The sequence below is a fragment of the Gobius niger genome (assembly GCF_951799975.1).
Source record: "Gobius niger genome assembly, chromosome: 1".
Lineage (NCBI taxonomy): Eukaryota > Metazoa > Chordata > Actinopteri > Gobiiformes > Gobiidae > Gobius > Gobius niger.
In genome coordinates this window covers 239,795-260,646 of record NC_136852.1, presented here as the reverse complement: position 1 = coordinate 260,646, position 20,852 = coordinate 239,795, and the positions used below count along the sequence as shown (strand labels likewise).

General features: G+C 40.9%; 1 protein-coding gene across 1 annotated transcript in view; it reads left to right on the top strand.

The window, feature by feature from the left end:
* The window catches only part of pgm2l1 (phosphoglucomutase 2-like 1), a 33,808-nt gene extending 13,180 nt beyond the window's left edge, over positions 1-20,628 (top strand). Inside the window, exons 8-14 of the mRNA XM_079566450.1 lie at positions 7,717-7,814; positions 7,886-8,069; positions 8,153-8,246; positions 12,132-12,261; positions 18,850-19,039; positions 19,747-19,883; positions 20,427-20,628. Coding sequence (XP_079422576.1) covers positions 7,717-7,814; positions 7,886-8,069; positions 8,153-8,246; positions 12,132-12,261; positions 18,850-19,039; positions 19,747-19,883; positions 20,427-20,526 — 933 coding nt within the window. The 3' untranslated portion in view covers positions 20,527-20,628. The remainder of the gene's footprint in view (positions 1-7,716; positions 7,815-7,885; positions 8,070-8,152; positions 8,247-12,131; positions 12,262-18,849; positions 19,040-19,746; positions 19,884-20,426) is intronic.
* The last annotated feature ends 224 nt before the right edge of the window (positions 20,629-20,852 follow it).

Sequence of the window (20,852 nt, the reverse complement as noted above, 5' to 3'; positions counted from 1 at the left end):
CTCTGTAGACTCTGATGGTTCCTTGTGTCCTCTGTAGACTCTGATGGTTCCTCATGTCCTCTGTAGACTCTGATGGTTCCTCATGTCCTCTGTAGACTCTGATGGTTCCTCGTGTCCTCTGTAGACTCTGATGGTTCCTCATGTCCTCTGTAGACTCTGATGGTTCCTTGTGTCCTCTGTAGACTCTGATGGTTCCTCATGTCCTCTGTAGACTCTGATGGTTCCTCATGTCCTCATTTTTTTTCATTTTTTGTCTTTTTCTTTTTGTAATTTTTTTGTAATTTTTTGTAATTTTTGTCTTTTGTTGTCATTTTTTGTCTTTTTTTTGTCAATTTTTGTAATTTTTTAGTAATTTTTTAGTCTTTTTTAGTCTTTTTTTTGTCATTTTTTGGTCATTTTTTGGTCATTTTTTTGTCTTTTTTTCTCATTTTTTTGGTCATTTTTTTCCATTTTTTGTCCTTTTTTTGTCATTTTTTTCCCAGTTTTTTATTATTTTTTTGTCATTTTTTTGTGAATTTTTTTGTAAATTTTTGTAAATTTTTGTAAATTTTTGTAAATTTTTTTGTCATTTTTTTGTCATTTTTTTGGTCATTTTTTTGTGTTTTTTTGTAGACTCTGATGGTTCCTTGTGTCCTCTGTAGACTCTGATGGTTCCTCGTGTCCTCTGTAGACTCTGATGGTTCCTCATGTCCTCTGTAGACTCTGATGGTTCCTCATGTCCTCTGTAGACTCTGATGGTTCCTCATGTCCTCTGCAGACTCTGATGGTTCCTCATGTCCTCTGTAGACTCTGATGGTTCCTCATGTCCTCTGCAGACTCTGATGGTTCCTCATGTCCTCTGTAGACTCTGATGTTTCCTCATGTCCTCTGTAGACTCTGATGGTTCCTCATGTCCTCTGTAGACTCTGATGGTTCCTCATGTCCTCTGTAGACTCTGATGGTTCCTCATGTCCTCTGTAGACTCTGATGGTCCCTCATGTCCTCTGTAGACTCTGATGGTTCCTCGTGTCCTCTGTAGACTCTGATGGTTCCTCATGTCCTCTGTAGACTCTGATGGTTCCTCATGTCCTCTGTAGACTCTGATGGTTCCTTGTGTCCTCTGTAGACTCTGATGGTTCCTCATGTCCTCTGTAGACTCTGATGGTTCCTTGTGTCCTCTGTAGACTCTGATGGTTCCTTGTGTCCTCTGTAGACTCTGATGGTTCCTCATGTCCTCTGTAGACTCTGATGGTTCCTCATGTCCTCATTTTTTTTCATTTTTTGTCTTTTTTTTTTTTGTCATTTTTTTTTCATTTTTTGTATTTTTTTTGTAGACTCTGATGGTTCCTCGTGTCCTCTGTAGACTCTGATGGTTCCTCGTGTCCTCTGTAGACTCTGATGGTTCCTCATGTCCTCTGTAGACTCTGATGGTTCCTCATGTCCTCTGTAGACTCTGATGGTTCCTCATGTCCTCTGCAGACTCTGATGGTTCCTCATGTCCTCTGTAGACTCTGATGTTTCCTCATGTCCTCTGTAGACTCTGATGGTTCCTCATGTCCTCTGTAGACTCTGATGGTTCCTCATGTCCTCTGTAGACTCTGATGGTTCCTCATGTCCTCTGTAGACTCTGATGGTCCCTCATGTCCTCTGTAGACTCTGATGGTTCCTCGTGTCCTCTGTAGACTCTGATGGTTCCTCATGTCCTCTGTAGACTCTGATGGTTCCTCATGTCCTCTGTAGACTCTGATGGTTCCTTGTGTCCTCTGTAGACTCTGATGGTTCCTCATGTCCTCTGTAGACTCTGATGGTTCCTTGTGTCCTCTGTAGACTCTGATGGTTCCTTGTGTCCTCTGTAGACTCTGATGGTTCCTCATGTCCTCTGTAGACTCTGATGGTTCCTCATGTCCTCATTTTTTTTCATTTTTTGTCTTTTTTTTTTTTGTCATTTTTTTGTCAATTTTTGTAATTTTTTAGTAATTTTTTAGTCTTTTTTTGTCTTTTTTTTGTCATTTTTTGGTCATTTTTTGGTCATTTTTTTGTCTTTTTTTCTCATTTTTTTGGTCATTTTTTCCATTTTTTGTCCTTTTTTTGTCATTTTTTTTCCCAGTTTTTTATTATTTTTTTGTCATTTTTTTGTGAATTTTTTTGTAAATTTTTGTAAATTTTTGTAAATTTTTTTGTCATTTTTTGGTCATTTTTTTGTCATTTTTTTGTCTTTTTTTCTCATTTTTTTGGTCATTTTTTCCATTTTTTGTCCTTTTTTTGTCATTTTTTTTCCCAGTTTTTTATTATTTTTTTGTCATTTTTTTGTGAATTTTTTTGTAAATTTTTGTAAATTTTTGTAAATTTTTTTGTCATTTTTTTGTCATTTTTTTGGTCATTTTTTTGTGTTTTTTTGTAGACTCTGATGGTTCCTCATGTCCTCTGTAGACTCTGATGGTTCCTCATGTCCTCTGTAGACTTTGATGGTTCCTCATGTCCTCTGTAGACTCTGATGGTTCCTCATGTCCTCTGTAGACTCTGATGGTTCCTCATGTCCTCTGTAGACTCTGATGGTTCCTTGTGTCCTCTGTAGACTCTGATGGTTCCTCGTGTCCTCTGTAGACTCTGATGGTTCCTTGTGTCCTCTGTAGACTCTGATGGTTCCTTGTGTCCTCTGTAGACTCTGATGGTTCCTCGTGTCCTCTGTAGACTCTGATGGTTCCTTGTGTCATCTGTAGACTCTGATGGTTCCTCTTTGTCATTTTTTTTGTCATTTTTTAGTCTTTTTTTTGTAATTTTTTTGTCATTTTTTTCTCATTTTTTTCTCATTTTTTTCTCATTTTTGTCATTTTTTTTTTCTTCATTTTTTTCATTTTTTTTTTCATGTTTTTTTCATTTTTTTGTCATTTTTTTGTCATTTTTTTTGTCATTTTTGGTCATTTTTTTGTAATTTTTTTGTAATTTTTTTGTAATTTTTTGTCATTTTTTGGTCATTTTTTTCATTTTTTCATTTTTTTGTTTTATTTCCTCATTTTTTGTCTTTTTTTTTCTCAATTTTTGTCATTTTTTGTGTTTTTTTTGTAGACTCTGATGGTTCCTCATGTCCTCTGTAGACTCTGATGGTTCCTCATGTCCTCTGTAGACTCTGATGGTTCCTTGTGTCCTCTGTAGACTCTGATGGTTCCTTGTGTCTTCTGTAGACTCTGATGGTTCCTCATGTCCTCTGTAGACTCTGATGGTTCCTCATGTCCTCTGTAGACTCTGATGGTTCCTTGTGTCCTCTGTAGACTCTGATGGTTCCTTGTGTCTTCTGTAGACTCTGATGGTTCCTCGTGTCCTCTGTAGACTCTGATGTTTCCTCATGTCCTCTGTAGACTCTGATGGTTCCTCATGTCCTCTGTAGACTCTGATGGTTCCTCATGTCCTCTGTAGACTCTGATGGTTCCTCATGTCCTCTGTAGACTCTGATGTTTCCTCATGTCCTCTGTAGACTCTGATGGTTCCTTGTGTCTTCTGTAGACTCTGATGGTTCCTCATGTCCTCTGTAGACTCTGATGGTTCCTCGTGTCCTCTGTAGACTCTGATGTTTCCTCATGTCCTCTGTAGACTCTGATGTTTCCTCATGTCCTCTGTAGACTCTGATGGTTCCTCATGTCCTCTGTAGACTCTGATGGTTCCTCATGTCCTCTGTAGACTCTGATGGTTCCTCATGTCCTCTGTAGACTCTGATGGTTCCTTGTGTCCTCTGTAGACTCTGATGGTTCCTCATGTCCTCTGTAGACTCTGATGGTTCCTCATGTCCTCTGTAGACTCTGATGGTTCCTCATGTCCTCTGTAGACTCTGATGGTTCCTCATGTCCTCTGCAGACTCTGATGGTTCCTCATGTCCTCTGTAGACTCTGATGGTTCCTTGTGTCCTCTGTAGACTCTGATGGTTCCTCATGTCCTCTGTAGACTCTGATGGTTCCTCATGTCCTCTGTAGACTCTGATGGTTCCTTGTGTCCTCTGTAGACTCTGATGGTTCCTCATGTCCTCTGTAGACTCTGATGGTTCCTCATGTCCTCTGTAGACTCTGATGGTTCCTCATGTCCTCTGTAGACTCTGATGGTTCCTCATGTCCTCTGTAGACTCTGATGGTTCCTCATGTCCTCATTTTTTTTCATTTTTTGTCTTTTTTTTTTTTGTCATTTTTTTCTCATTTTTTGTCTTTTTTTTTTGTAATTTTTTTGTAATTTTTTGTAATTTTTTAGTAATTTTTTAGTCTTTTTTTGTCTTTTTTTTGTCATTTTTTGGTCATTTTTTTGTCATTTTTTTGTCTTTTTTTCTCATTTTTTTGGTCATTTTTTTCCATTTTTTGTCATTTTTTTGTCATTTTTTTCCCAGTTTTTTATTATTTTTTTGTCATTTTTTTGTGAATTTTTTTGTAAATTTTTGTAAATTTTTGTAAATTTTTTTGTCATTTTTTTGTCATTTTTTTGGTCATTTTTTTGTCATTTTTTTCCCAGTTTTTTATTATTTTTTTGTCATTTTTTTGTCAATTTTTGTAATTTTTTAGTAATTTTTTAGTCTTTTTTTGTCTTTTTTTTGTCATTTTTTTGGTCATTTTTTTGTCATTTTTTTGTCTTTTTTTCTCATTTTTTTGGTCATTTTTTTCCATTTTTTGTCATTTTTTTGTCATTTTTTTCCCAGTTTTTTATTATTTTTTTGTCATTTTTTTGTGAATTTTTTTGTAAATTTTTGTAAATTTTTGTAAATTTTTTTGTCATTTTTTTGTCATTTTTTTGGTCATTTTTTTGTCATTTTTTTCCCAGTTTTTTATTATTTTTTTGTCATTTTTTTGTGAATTTTTTTGTAAATTTTTGTAAATTTTTGTAATTTTTTTTGTCATTTTTTTGGTCATTTTTTTGTGTTTTTTTGTAGACTCTGATGGTTCCTCATGTCCTCTGTAGACTCTGATGGTTCCTCATGTCCTCTGTAGACTCTGATGGTTCCTTGTGTCCTCTGTAGACTCTGATGGTTCCTCATGTCCTCTGTAGACTCTGATGGTTCCTCATGTCCTCTGTAGACTCTGATGGTTCCTCTGTAGACTCTGATGGTTCCTCATGTCCTCTGTAGACTCTGATGGTTCCTCTGTAGACTCTGATGGTTCCTCTTTGTCATTTTTTTTGTCATTTTTTAGTCTTTTTTTTGTAATTTTTTTGTCATTTTTTTGTCATTTTTTTGTCATTTTTTTCTCATTTTTGTCATTTTTTTTTTTCTTCATTTTTTTCATTTTTTTTTTCATTTTTTAGTCATTTTTTTTGTCATTTTTTTGTCATTTTTTTGTCATTTTTTTGTCATTTTTTTGTAATTTTTTGTCATTTTTTGGTCAATTTTTTCATTTTTTTGTTTTTTTGTTTTTTTTTGTCATTTTTTTTCCTCATTTTTTGTCATTTTTTGTATTTTTTTTGTAGACTCTGATGGTTCCTCGTGTCCTCTGTAGACTCTGATGGTTCCTCATGTCCTCTGTAGACTCTGATGGTTCCTCATGTCCTCTGTAGACTCTGATGGTTCTTCATGTCCTCTGTAGACTCTGATGGTTCCTCATGTCCTCTGTAGACTCTGATGGTTCCTCATGTCCTCTGTAGACTCTGATGGTTCTTCATGTCCTCTGTAGACTCTGATGGTTCCTTGTGTCCTCTGTAGACTCTGATGGTTCCTCGTGTCCTCTGTAGACTCTGATGGTTCCTCATGTTCTCTGTAGACTCTGATGGTTCCTCATGTCCTCTGTAGACTCTGATGGTTCCTCATGTCCTCTGTAGACTCTGATGGTTCCTTGTGTCCTCTGTAGACTCTGATGGTTCCTCGTGTCCTCTGTAGATTCTGATGGTTCCTCATGTCCTCTGTAGACTCTGATGGTTCCTCATGTCCTCTGTACCTCTGATGGTTCCTCATGTCCTCTGTAGACTCTGATGGTTCCTCATGTCCTCTGTAGACTCTGATGGTTCCTCATGTCCTCTGTAGACTCTGATGGTTCCTTGTGTCCTCTGTAGACTCTGATGGTTCCTCATGTCCTCTGTAGACTCTGATGGTTCCTTGTGTCCTCTGTAGACTCTGATGGTTCCTCATGTCCTCTGTAGACTCTGATGGTTCCTCATGTCCTCTGTAGACTCTGATGGTTCCTCATGTCCTCTGTAGACTCTGATGGTTCCTCATGTCCTCTGTAGACTCTGATGGTTCCTCATATCCTCTGTAGACTCTGATGGTTCCTCATGTCCTCTGTAGACTCTGATGGTTCCTCGTGTCCTCTGTAGACTCTGATGTTTCCTTGTGTCCTCTGTAGACTCTGATGGTTCCTCATGTCCTCTGTAGACTCTGATGGTTCCTCATGTCCTCTGTAGACTCTGATGGTTCCTTGTGTCCTCTGTAGACTCTGATGGTTCCTTGTGTCCTCTGTAGACTGACTTTTTTTGTAGTCATTTTTTGTTATTTTTTAGTAATTTTTTTTTGTCATTTTTTTTCATATTTTTTTCATATTTATTTCATTTTTCTTTTTTTTCTTCAATTTTTTTCTAATTTTTTAATAATTTTTTTGTCATTTTTTGTCATTTTTTTCATATTTTTTCCATTTGTCTTTTTTTTCCATTTTTTTCCATTTTTTTTAAAAAAAAAATTAATTTTTTTTTTTTTTTTCATTTCTTTCCACTTTTTTTTAATCATTTTTTTTGTCTTTTTTTTTTTGTCATTTTTTCAATTTTTAGTAATTTTTTTTATAATTTTTTGGGTCATTTTTGGTAATTTTTTCCATTTTTTGTCATTTTTTTAATAATTTTTTTTGTCATTTTTTTTAATCATTTTTTTTGTCATTTTTTAATCATTTTTTCATATTTTTTCATTTTTCATTTTTTTTTTTTTTCCATTTTTTTTTTCCATTTTTTGTCTTTTTTTTATTTTAATTTTTTTTGTCATTTTTTGTCTTTTTTAATTATTTTTTTCATTTTTTTAATTTTTTCCCATTTTTTTCCCAGTTTTTTGTCTTTTTTTTTTTTTATCATTTTTTTTGTCATTTTTTGTCATTTTTTTGTCATTTTTGTCATTTTTTTTGTAGACTCTGATGGTTCCTTGTGTCCTCTGTAGACTCTGATGTTTCCTCATGTCCTCTGTAGACTCTGATGTTTCCTCATGTCCTCTGTAGACTCTGATGTTTCCTCATGTCCTCTGTAGACTCTGATGGTTCCTTGTGTCCTCTGTAGACTCTGATGGTTCCTCATGTCCTCTGCAGACTCTGATGGTTCCTCATGTCCTCTTTAGACTCTGATGGTCCCTCATGTCCTCTGTAGACTCTGATGGTTCTTTGTGTCCTCTGTAGACTCTGATGGTTCCTTGTGTCCTCTGTAGACTCTGATGGTTCCTCATGTCCTCTGTAGACTCTGATGGTTCCTTGTGTCCTCTGTAGACTCTGATGGTTCCTCATGTCCTCTGTAGACTCTGATGGTTCCTCATGTCCTCTGTAGACTCTGATGGTTCCTCATGTCCTCTGTAGACTCTGATGGTTCCTCGTGTCCTCTGTAGACTCTGATGGTTCCTTGTGTCCTCTGTAGACTCTGATGGTTCCTCATGTCCTCTGTAGACTCTGATGGTTCCTTGTGTCCTCTGTAGACTCTGATGGTTCCTCATGTCCTCTGTAGACTCTGATGGTTCCTTGTGTCCTCTGTAGACTCTGATGGTTCCTTGTGTCCTCTGTAGACTCTGATGGTTCCTTGTGTCCTCTGTAGACTCTGGCGCTGGCTCTGGCTGATAAAGAGGAGGCCCAGTTGGTTCTGGCCACTGACCCCGACGCCGACCGCCTCGCTGTGGCCGAGAAGGAAGCCAGGTACTTCCTAACACCTCCTACCTCCTCCACCAGGCGTCAGCTCTCTTCACCTCCTCTCTCCTCTGTCCCAGTGGTCAGTGGAGGATCTTCTCAGGGAATGAAGTGGCCGCTCTCCTCGGCTGGTGGATGCTCCTGAACCACAGGCAGAACCAGGAACGAGACCAGGACGAGGACCGGGGCCTGTTCATGTTGGCCACCACTGTCTCCTCCAAGATCCTCCAGAGCATCTGCCACAAAGAGGGGCTCAGCTATGAGGTTCTTCTGCTGCTCCAGACCTGCTCCAGTGTTAATCACCTGGTTCTTACTCGATTCTGACCCGGTTCTGGTCTCTGTCGTAGGAGACTCTTCCTGGGTTCAAATGGATTGGGAACCGGATCCACGAGCTCCAGAAGTCCGGACACAAAGTTCTGTTTTCCTTCGAGGAATCCATAGGTAAAATTCACTCACCCATTACCCCGACATTACCCCGACATTACCCCGACATTATCCCGACATTACCCCGACATTACCCTGACCTTATCCCGACATTATCCCGACATTATCCTGACATTACCCCGACATTATCCCGACATTATCCCGACTTTACCCCGACATTACCCCGACATTATCCCGACATTATCCCGACATTATCCTGACATTACCCCGACATTATCCCGACATTATCCCGACTTTACCCCGACATTATCCCGACTTTACCCCGACATTACCCCGACATTATCCCGATATTACCCCGACATTATCCCGACTTTACCCCGACATTACCCCGACATTATCCCGACATTATCCCGACATTATCCTGACATTACCCCGACATTACCCCGACATTATCCCGATATTACCCCGACATTATCCCGACTTTATCCCGACATTACCCCGACATTATCCCGACATTATCCCGACATTATCCTGACATTACCCCGACATTATCCCGACATTATCCCGACTTTACCCCGACATTATCCCGACTTTACCCCGACATTACCCCGACATTATCCCGATATTACCCCGACATTATCCCGACTTTACCCCGACATTACTCCGACATTATCCCGACATTACCCCGACATTATCCCGACTTTACCCCGACATTACCCCGACATTACCCCGACATTATCCCGACTTTACCCCGACATTATCCCGACATTACCCCGACATTATCCCGACTTTACCCCGACATTATCCCGACATTACCCCGACATTATCCCGACTTTACCCCGACATTACCCCGACATTACCCCGACATTATCCCGACTTTACCCCGACATTATCCCGACATTACCCCGACATTATCCCGACTTTACCCCGACATTACCCCGACATTATCCCGACATTATCCCGACATTATCCTGACATTACCCCGACATTATCCCGACATTACCCCGACATTACCCCGACATTATCCCGACATTACCCCGACATTATCCCGACATTACCCCAACATTACCCCGACATTATCCCGACATTACCCCGACATTATCCCGACATTACCCCGACATTACCCCGACATTATCCCGACATTACCCCGACATTACCCCGACATTATCCCGACATTACCCCAACATTATCCCGACATTACCTCGACATTACCCCGACATTACCCCGACATTACCCCGACATTACCCCGACATTATCCCGACATTATCCCGACATTACCCCAACATTACCCCGACATTATCCCGACATTACCCCGACATTATCCCGACATTACCTCGACATTACCCCGACATTACCCCGACATTACCCCGACATTACCCCGACATTACCCCGACATTATCCCGACATTACCCCAACATTACCCCGACATTATCCCGACATTACCCCAACATTACCCCGACATTATCCCGACATTACCCCAACATTACCCCGACATTATCCCGACATTACCCCAACATTATCCCGACATTATCCCGACATTACCCCAACATTACCCCGACATTATCATGACATTATCCCGACATTACCCCGACATTACCCCGACATTATCCCGACATTACCCCGACATTATCCCGACATTATCCCGACATTATCCCGACATTATCCCGACTTTACCCCGACATTACCCCGACATTACCCCGACATTACCCCGACATTACCCCGACATTACCCCGACATTACCTCGACATTACCCCGACATTATCATGACATTATCCCGACATTACCCCGACATTACCCCGACATTATCCCGACATTACCCCGACATTATCCCGACATTATCCCGACATTATCCCGACATTATCCCGACTTTACCCCGACATTACCCCGACATTACCCCGACATTACCCCGACATTATCCCGACATTATCCCGACATTACCCCGACATTACCCCGACATTACCCCGACATTACCCCGACATTACCCCGACATTATCCCGACATTACCCCGACATTACCCCGACATTACCCCGACATTACCCCGACATTACCCCGACATTACCCCGACATTACCCCGACATTACCCCGACATTACCCCGACATTACCCCGACATTATCATGACATTACCCCGACATTATCCCGACATTACCCCGACATTACCCCGACATTACCCCGACATTATCCCGACATTACCCCGACATTACCCCGACATTATCCCGACATTACCCCGACATTACCCCGACATTACCCTGACATTACCCCGACATTACCCCGACATTACCCCGACATTACCCCGACATTATCCCGACATTATCATGACATTACCCCGACATTACCCCGACATTACCCCGACATTATCCCGGTATTACCCCGACATTATCCCGACATTACCCCGACATTACCCCGACATTATCCCGACATTATCATGACATTACCCCGACATTACCCCGACATTATCCCGACATTATCCCGACATTATCATGACATTATCATGACATTACCCCGACATTACCCCGACATTACCCCGACATTATCCCGGTATTACCCCGACATTATCCCGACATTACCCCGACATTACCCCGACAATATCCCGACATTATCCCGGTATTACCCCGACATTATCCCGACATTACCCCGACATTACCCCGACATTACCCCGACATTACCTCGACATTACTCCGACATTATCCCGACATTATCCCGACATTACCCCGACATTACCCTGACATTACCCCGGCATTACCCCGACATTATCCCGACATTACCCCGACATTACCCCGACATTATCCCGACATTACCCCGACATTACCCCGACATTACCCCGACATTATCCCGACATTATCCCGACATTACCCCGACATTATCCCGACATTATCCCGACATTACGCCGACATTACCCCGACATTATCCCGACATTACCCCGACATTACCCCGACATTATCCCGACATTATCCCGACATTACCACGACATTATCCCGGTATTACCCCGACATTATCCCGACATTATCCCGGTATTATCCCGACATTACCCCCACATTACCCCGACATTATCCCGACATTATCCCGACATTATCCCGACATTACCCCGGTATTATCCCGACATTACCCCGACATTATCCCGACATTATCCCGACATTATCCCGACATTATCCCGACATTACCCCGACATTATCCCGACATTATCCCGACATTACCCCGGTATTATCCCGACATTATCCCGACATTATCCCGGTATTATCCCGACATTACCCCGACATTATCCCGACATTATCCCGGTATTATCCCGACATTACCCCCACATTACCCCGACATTATCCCGACATTACCCCGACATTACCCCGACATTACCCCGGTATTATCCCGACATTACCCCGACATTACCCCGACATTACCCCGACATTATCCCGACATTATCCCGACATTACCCCGACATTACCCCGACATTACCCCGACATTACCCCGACATTACCCCGACATTACCCCGACATTATCCCGACATTATCCCGACATTACCCCGACATTATCCCGACATTATCCCGACATTACCCCGACATTACCCCGACATTACCCCGACATTATCCCGACATTACCCCGACATTACCCCGACATTATCCCGACATTATCCCGACATTATCCCGACATTACCACGGCATTACCCCGACATTACCCCGACATTATCCCGACATTATCCCGACATTACCCCGACATTACCCCGACATTATCCCGACATTACCCCGACATTACCCCGACATTATCCCGACATTATCCCGACATTACCCCGACATTATCCCGACAATGCCCCGACATTATCCCGACATTATCCCGACATTATCCCGACATTACCCCGGTATTACCCCGACATTATCCCGACATCACCCCGACATTACCCCGGTATTATCCCCGAAAATCAGATCTAACGGCGATGATGACTCCTCCCTCTGCAGGGTTCCTGTGCGGGGCTGCGGTCCCGGAGAAGGACGGGGTCAGTGCGGCCGCGGTCGTGGCCGAAATGGCCTCTTTTCTCCATCGACAAAACCTGAGTCTGAGCTGCCAGCTGCAGAACATCTACCACACGTAAGTGTCAAACTAAAACATGTATAACATCTACCACACGTAAGTCTGAAACTAAAACATGTATAACATCTACCACACGTAAGTCTGAAACTAAAACATGTATAACATCTACCACACGTAAGCCTCAAACTAAAACATGTATAACATCTACCACACGTAAGCCTCAAACTAAAACATGTATAACATCTACCACACGTAAGCCTCAAACTAAAACATGTATAACATCTACCACACGTAAGTCCCAAACTAAAACATGTATAACATCTACCACACGTAAGTCTGAAACTAAAACATGTATAACATCTACCACACGTAAGTCTGAAACTAAAACATGTATAACATCTACCACACGTAAGTCCCAAACTAAAACATGTATAACATCTACCACACGTAAGCCTCAAACTAAAACATGTATAACATCTACCACACGTAAGTCCCAAACTAAACATGTATAACAGCTACCACACGTAAGTGTCAAACTAAAACATGTATAACATCTACCACACGTAAGTCCCAAACTAAAACATGTATAACAGCTACCACACGTAAGTCCCAAACTAAAACATGTATAACATCTACCACACGTAAGCCTCAAACTAAAACATGTATAACATCTACCACACGTAAGTCCCAAACTAAACATGTATAACATCTACCACACGTAAGTCCCAAACTAAAACATGTATAACATCTACCACACGTAAGTCTGAAACTAAAACATGTATAACATCTACCACACGTAAGCCTCAAACTAAAACATGTATAACATCTACCACACGTAAGTCTGAAACTAAAACATGTATAACATCTACCACACGTAAGTCTGAAACTAAACATGTATAACATCTACCACACGTAAGTCTGAAACTAAACATGTATAACATCTACCACACGTAAGTGTCAAACTAAAACATGTATAACATCTACCACACGTAAGTCCCAAACTAAACATGTATAACAGCTACCACACGTAAGTGTCAAACTAAAACATGTATAACATCTACCACACGTAAGTCCCAAACTAAAACATGTATAACATCTACCACACGTAAGTCTGAAACTAAAACATGCAGAACATCTACCACACGTAAGTCTGAAACTAAAACATGTATAACATCTACCACACGTAAGTCCCAAACTAAAACATGTATAACAGCTACCACACGTAAGTCTGAAACTAAAACATGTATAACATCTACCACACGTAAGTCCCAAACTAAAACATGTATAACATCTACCACACGTAAGTCTGAAACTAAAACATGTATAACATCTACCACATGTAAGCCTCAAACTAAACATGTATAACATCTACCACACGTAAGTCCCAAACTAAACATGTATAACATCTACCACACGTAAGCCTCAAACTAAAACATGTATAACATCTACCACACGTAAGTCTGAAACTAAAACATGTATAACATCTACCACACGTAAGTCTGAAACTAAAACATGTATAACATCTACCACACGTAAGTCTGAAACTAAAACATGTATAACATCTACCACACGTAAGTCTGAAACTAAAACATGTATAACATCTACCACACGTAAGTCTGAAACTAAAACATGTATAACATCTACCACACGTAAGTCTGAAACTAAAACATGTATAACATCTACCACACGTAAGTCTGAAACTAAAACATGTATAACATCTACCACACGTAAGTCTGAAACTAAAACATGTATAACATCTACCACACGTAAGTCTGAAACTAAACATGTATAACATCTACCACACGTAAGTCCCAAACTAAAACATGTATAACATCTACCACACGTAAGTCTGAAACTAAAACATGTACAACATCTACCACACGTAAGTCTGAAACTAAAACATGTACAACATCTACCACACGTAAGTCTGAAACTAAAACATGTATAACATCTACCACACGTAAGTCTGAAACTAAAACATGTATAACATCTACCACACGTAAGTCTGAAACTAAAACATGTATAACATCTACCACACGTAAGTCTGAAACTAAAACATGTATAACATCTACCACACGTAAGTCTGAAACTAAAACATGTATAACATCTACCACACGTAAGCCTCAAACTAAAACATGTATAACATCTACCACATGTAAGTCCCAAACTAAAACATGTATAACATCTACCACACGTAAGTCCCAAACTAAAACATGTATAACATCTACCACACGTAAGTCCCAAACTAAAACATGTATAACATCTACCACACGTAAGTCTCAAACTAAAACATGTATAACATCTACCACACGTAAGTCCCAAACTAAAACATGTATAACATCTACCACACGTAAGTCCCAAACTAAAACATGTATAACATCTACCACACGTAAGTCCCAAACTAAAACATGTATAACATCTACCACACGTAAGTGTCAAACTAAAACATGTATAACATCTACCACACGTAAGTCCCAAACTAAAACATGTATAACATCTACCACACGTAAGTCCCAAACTAAAACATGTATAACATCTACCACACGTAAGTCCCAAACTAAAACATGTATAACATCTACCACACGTAAGTCCCAAACTAAAACATGTATAACATCTACCACACGTAAGTCCCAAACTAAAACATGTATAACATCTACCACACGTAAGTGTCAAACTAAAACATGTATAACATCTACCACACGTAAGTCTGAAACTAAAACATGTATAACATCTACCACATGTAAGTCCCAAACTAAAACATGTATAACATCTACCACACGTAAGTCCCAAACTAAAACATGTATAACATCTACCACATGTAAGTCCCAAACTAAAACATGTATAACATCTACCACACGTAAGTCTGAAACTAAAACATGTATAACATCTACCACATGTAAGTCCCAAACTAAAACATGTATAACATCTACCACACGTAAGTCCCAAACTAAAACATGTATAACATCTACCACATGTAAGTCCCAAACTAAAACATGTATAACATCTACCACACGTAAGTCTGAAACTAAAACATGTATAACATCTACCACACGTAAGTCCCAAACTAAAACATGTATAACATCTACCACACGTAAGTCTGAAACTAAAACATGTATAACATCTACCACACGTAAGCCTCAAACTAAAACATGTATAACATCTACCACACGTAAGTCCCAAACTAAAACATGTATAACATCTACCACACGTAAGTCTGAAACTAAAACATGTATAACATCTACCACATGTAAGTCCCAAACTAAACATGTATAACATCTACCACATGTAAGTCCCAAACTAAAACATGTATAACATCTACCACACGTAAGTCCCAAACTAAAACATGTATAACATCTACCACACGTAAGTCCCAAACTAAAACATGTATAACATCTACCACACGTAAGTCCCAAACTAAAACATGTATAACATCTACCACACGTAAGTCTGAAACTAAAACATGTATAACATCTACCACACGTAAGTCCCAAACTAAAACATGTATAACATCTACCACACGTAAGTCTGAAACTAAAACATGTATAACATCTACCACATGTAAGTCCCAAACTAAAACATGTATAACATCTACCACACGTAAGTCTGAAACTAAACATGTATAACATCTACCACACGTAAGTCTGAAACTAAAACATGTATAACATCTACCACACGTAAGTCCCAAACTAAAACATGTATAACATCTACCACAAGTAAGTCTCAAACTAAAACATGTATAACATCTACCACACGTAAGCCTCAAACTAAAACATGTATAACATCTACCACACGTAAGTCTGAAACTAAAACATGTATAACATCTACCACACGTAAGCCTCAAACTAAAACATGTATAACATCTACCACATGTAAGTCTCAAACTAAAACATGTATAACATCTACCACATGTAAGTCTCAAACTAAAACATGTATAACATCTACCACACGTAAGCCTCAAACTAAAACATGTATAACATCTACCACACGTAAGTCTGAAACTAAAACATGTATAACATCTACCACACGTAAGTCTGAAACTAAACATGTATAACATCTACCACACGTAAGTCCCAAACTAAAACATGTATAACATCTACCACACGTAAGTCCCAAACTAAAACATGTATAACATCTACCACACGTAAGTCTGAAACTAAAACATGTATAACATCTACCACACGTAAGTGTCAAACTAAAACATGTATAACATCTACCACATGTAAGTCCCAAACTAAAACATGTATAACATCTACCACACGTAAGTCTGAAACTAAAACATGTATAACATCTACCACATGTAAGTCCCAAACTAAAACATGTATAACATCTACCACATGTAAGTCCCAAACTAAAACATGTATAACATCTACCACACGTAAGTCTGAAACTAAAACATGTATAACATCTACCACACGTAAGTCTCAAACTAAAACATGTATAACATCTACCACACGTAAGCCTCAAACTAAAACATGTATAACATCTACCACACGTAAGTCTGAAACTAAAACATGTATAACATCTACCACACGTAAGCCTGAAACTAAAACATGTATAACATCTACCACACGTAAGCCTCAAACTAAAACATGTATAACATCTACCACATGTAAGTCCCAAACTAAAACATGTATAACATCTACCACACGTAAGTCTGAAACTAAAACATGTATAACATCTACCACATGTAAGTCCCAAACTAAAACATGTATAACATCTACCACATGTAAGTCCCAAACTAAAACATGTATAACATCTACCACACGTAAGTCTGAAACTAAAACATGTATAACATCTACCACACGTAAGTCTGAAACTAAAACATGTATAACATCTACCACACGTAAGTCTGAAACTAAAACATGTATAACATCTACCACACGTAAGCCTCAAACTAAAACATGTATAACATCTACCACACGTAAGCCTCAAACTAAAACATGTATAACATCTACCACACGTAAGCCTCAAACTAAAACATGTATAACATCTACCACACGTAAGTCCCAAACTAAACATGTATAACAGCTACCACACGTAAGTGTCAAACTAAAACATGTATAACAGCTACCACACGTAAGTCTCAAACTAAAACATGTATAACATCTACCACACGTAAGCCTCAAACTAAAACATGTATAACATCTACCACACGTAAGCCTCAAACTAAAACATGTATAACAGCTACCACACGTAAGTCCCAAACTAAAACATGTATAACATCTACCACACGTAAGTCCCAAACTAAAACATGTATAACATCTACCACACGTAAGTCCCAAACTAAAACATGTATAACATCTACCACACGTAAGTGTCAAACTAAAACATGTATAACATCTACCACACGTAAGTCCCAAACTAAAACATGTATAACATCTACCACACGTAAGTCCCAAACTAAAACATGTATAACATCTACCACACGTAAGTCCCAAACTAAAACATGTATAACATCTACCACACGTAAGTCCCAAACTAAAACATGTATAACATCTACCACACGTAAGTCCCAAACTAAAACATGTATAACATCTACCACACGTAAGTCCCAAACTAAAACATGTATAACAGCTACCACACGTAAGTCCCAAACTAAAACATGTATAACATCTACCACACTTAAGTCTGAAACTAAAACATGTATAACATCTACCACACATAAGTCTGAAACTAAAACATGTATAACATCTACCACACGTAAGCCTCAAACTAAAACATGTATAACATCTACCACACGTAAGTGAAATATCATATATTATAGTTCGTCTCGTGCTTCTGGTTCTTTAAACAGGATTTTTTTTTTTTCACACAATTATGCCGTTGTTGAAAAAAGATCAGTTACTCACAGTACTCGAGTAACATTTTCTCCAAGTACTTTTTTACTCTTACTTGAGAAAATATTGTGGCGACTCCCACCTCTGGTTCCGGCTCTGGTTCCACCTCTGGTTCCGGCTCTGGTTCCGGCTCTGGTTCCGGCTCTGGTTCCTCCCTGGTTCCGGCTCTGGTTCCGGCTCTGGTTCCGGCTCTGGTTCCGGCTCTGGTTCCACCCTGGTTCTGAGTCTCTGGTTCCACCCTGGTTCCGGCTCTGGTTCCTCCCTGGTTCCGGCTCTGGTTCCGGCTCTGGTTCCGGCTCTGGTTCCGGCTCTGGTTCCGGCTCTGGTTCCACCCTGGTTCTGAGTCTCTGGTTCCACCCTGGTTCCGGCTCTGGTTCCTCCCTGGTTCTGAGTCTCTGGTTCCACCCTGGTTCCGGCCCTGGTTCCACCTCTGGTTCCTCCCTGGTTCCGGCTCTGGTTCCTCCCTGGTTCCGGCTCTGGTTTCCGGCTCTGGTTCCGGCTCTGGTTCCTCCCTGGTTCTGAGTCTCTGGTTCCACCCTGGTTCCGGCCCTGGTTCCACCTCTGGTTCCTCCCTGGTTCCGGCTCTGGTTCCTCCCTGGTTCCGGCTCTGGTTTCCGGCTCTGGTTCCGGCTCTGGTTCCTCCCTGGTTCTGAGTCTCTGGTTCCACCCTGGTTCCGGCCCTGGTTCCACCTCTGGTTCCTCCCTGGTTCCGGCTCTGGTTCCTCCCTGGTTCCGGCTCTGGTTTCCGGCTCTGGTTCCGGCTCTGGTTCCTCCCTGGTTCTGAGTCTCTGGTTCTGTTCCCTCTCAGTTACGGGTTCCACACCGCGGTGACGACCTACGTCATCTGTAACGACCCGCCCACCGTGGACCGGATCTTCTCGCGGATCCGGGACTTCGACGGCTCCGGGACGTATCCCCGAACCTGCGGCTCGTCCGCCATCACCGCCGTCAGGGACATCGGGCGGGGCTACGACAGTCGCCAAGACGACCAGAGATCGGTGAGGACGGCAGGGCCTTGAAGGGAAAGTGTTTATAATATTAGCTCCGTGACTTGGCCTTGAAGGGAAAGTGTTTATAATATTAGCTCCGTGACTCGGCCTTGAAGGGAAAGTGTTTATAATATTAGCTCCGTGTCTCGGCCTTGAAGGGAAAGTGTTTATAATATTAGCTCCGTGACTCGGCCTTGAAGGGAAAGTGTTTATAATATTAGCTCCGTGACTCGGCCTTGAAGGGAAAGTGTTTATAATATTAGCTCCGTGACTCGGCCTTGAAGGGAAAGTGTTTATAATATTAGCTTTGTGACTCGGCCTTGAAGGGAAAGTGTTTATAATATTAGCTTTGTGACTTGGCCTTGAAGGGAAAGTGTTTATAATATTAGTTCCGTGACTCGGCCTTGAAGGGAAAGTGTTTATAAAATTAGTTCCGTGACTCTGCCTTGAAGGGAAAGTGTTTATAATATTAGTTCCGTGACTCGGCCTTGAAGGGAAAGTGTTTATAATATTAGCTCCGTGACTCGGCCTTTAAGGGAAAGTGTTTGTAATATTAGCTCCGTGACTTGGCCTTGAAGGGAAAGTGTTTGTAATATTAGCTCCGTGACTCGGCCTTGAAGGGAAAGTGTTTGTAATATTAGCTTTGTGACTCGGCCTTGAAGGGAAAGTGTTTATAATAGGAGGGCGCCTGATGTGACGGATCATGTGACCTGCAGGTACTTCCTGTGAGCAGCGGTCACATGATCACCTTCTGGCTGCAGAACGGGGTCACGGCGACGCTACGGAAGAGCGGCACCGAAAACAAGATCAAGGTTTACGCCGAGATCTGCGCCGAGCCACAAGGGGGCGACAGGTAACTACTACTAATACTACTACTGCCCCGAGCCACAAGGGGGCGACAGGTACCTACTACTACTACTACTACTACTAATACTACTACTGCGCCGAGCCACAAGGGGGCGACAGGTAACTACTACTAATACTACTACTGCCCCGAGCCACAAGGGGGCGACAGGTACCTACTACTACTACTACTACTACTAATACTACTACTGCGCCGAGCCACAAGGGGGCGACAGGTAACTACTACTAATACTACTACTGCCCCGAGCCACAAGGGGGCGACAGGTACCTACTACTACTACTACTACTACTAATACTACTACTGCGCCGAGCCACAAGGGGGCGACAGGTAACTACTACTAATACTACTACTGCCCCGAGCCACAAGGGGGCGACAGGTAACTACTACTACTACTACTACTACTACTACTACTACTACTACTACTACTACTACTACTACTACTACTACTACTACTACTGATACTACTACTGTTTCTACTACTACTGCAACTACTGCCCCGAGGATTAATAAAGTATCACTATTTTTTTTCAGTGTGGCGCAGCTGGAGGCGGAGCTTCAGGCTGTTACTGCAACGCTATTGGACGAGTTCCTGGAACCGGAGAAGAACCACCTGATTCGCCGAGGCGTTTAGCCCCGCCCCCACAGCGCTGTGATTGGCTGAGACCTTTAGTTTTTCAAATTAAGACACTGTAAGTGTCTCTAAGGCTTTTACTGTGACAGGTTTGTGTTTTAAACCAAAGACCGAGGTCAGTATTTACTTTATTTATGTTTTCATATACTGTAGCTTACAGATCAGCCACAAACTACAGAGTCAAGGCAAATGAATTATACAATAATAAATATATGACTTTATCTAGTGACGTATTCGCTCCAAAGAGGGATTTTGGATCCGGTTTAGTTTGTGAATAAACTAGTTATTGTAGGAACAATGTAATTTCTCCTCGAGAGTTCAGTCAT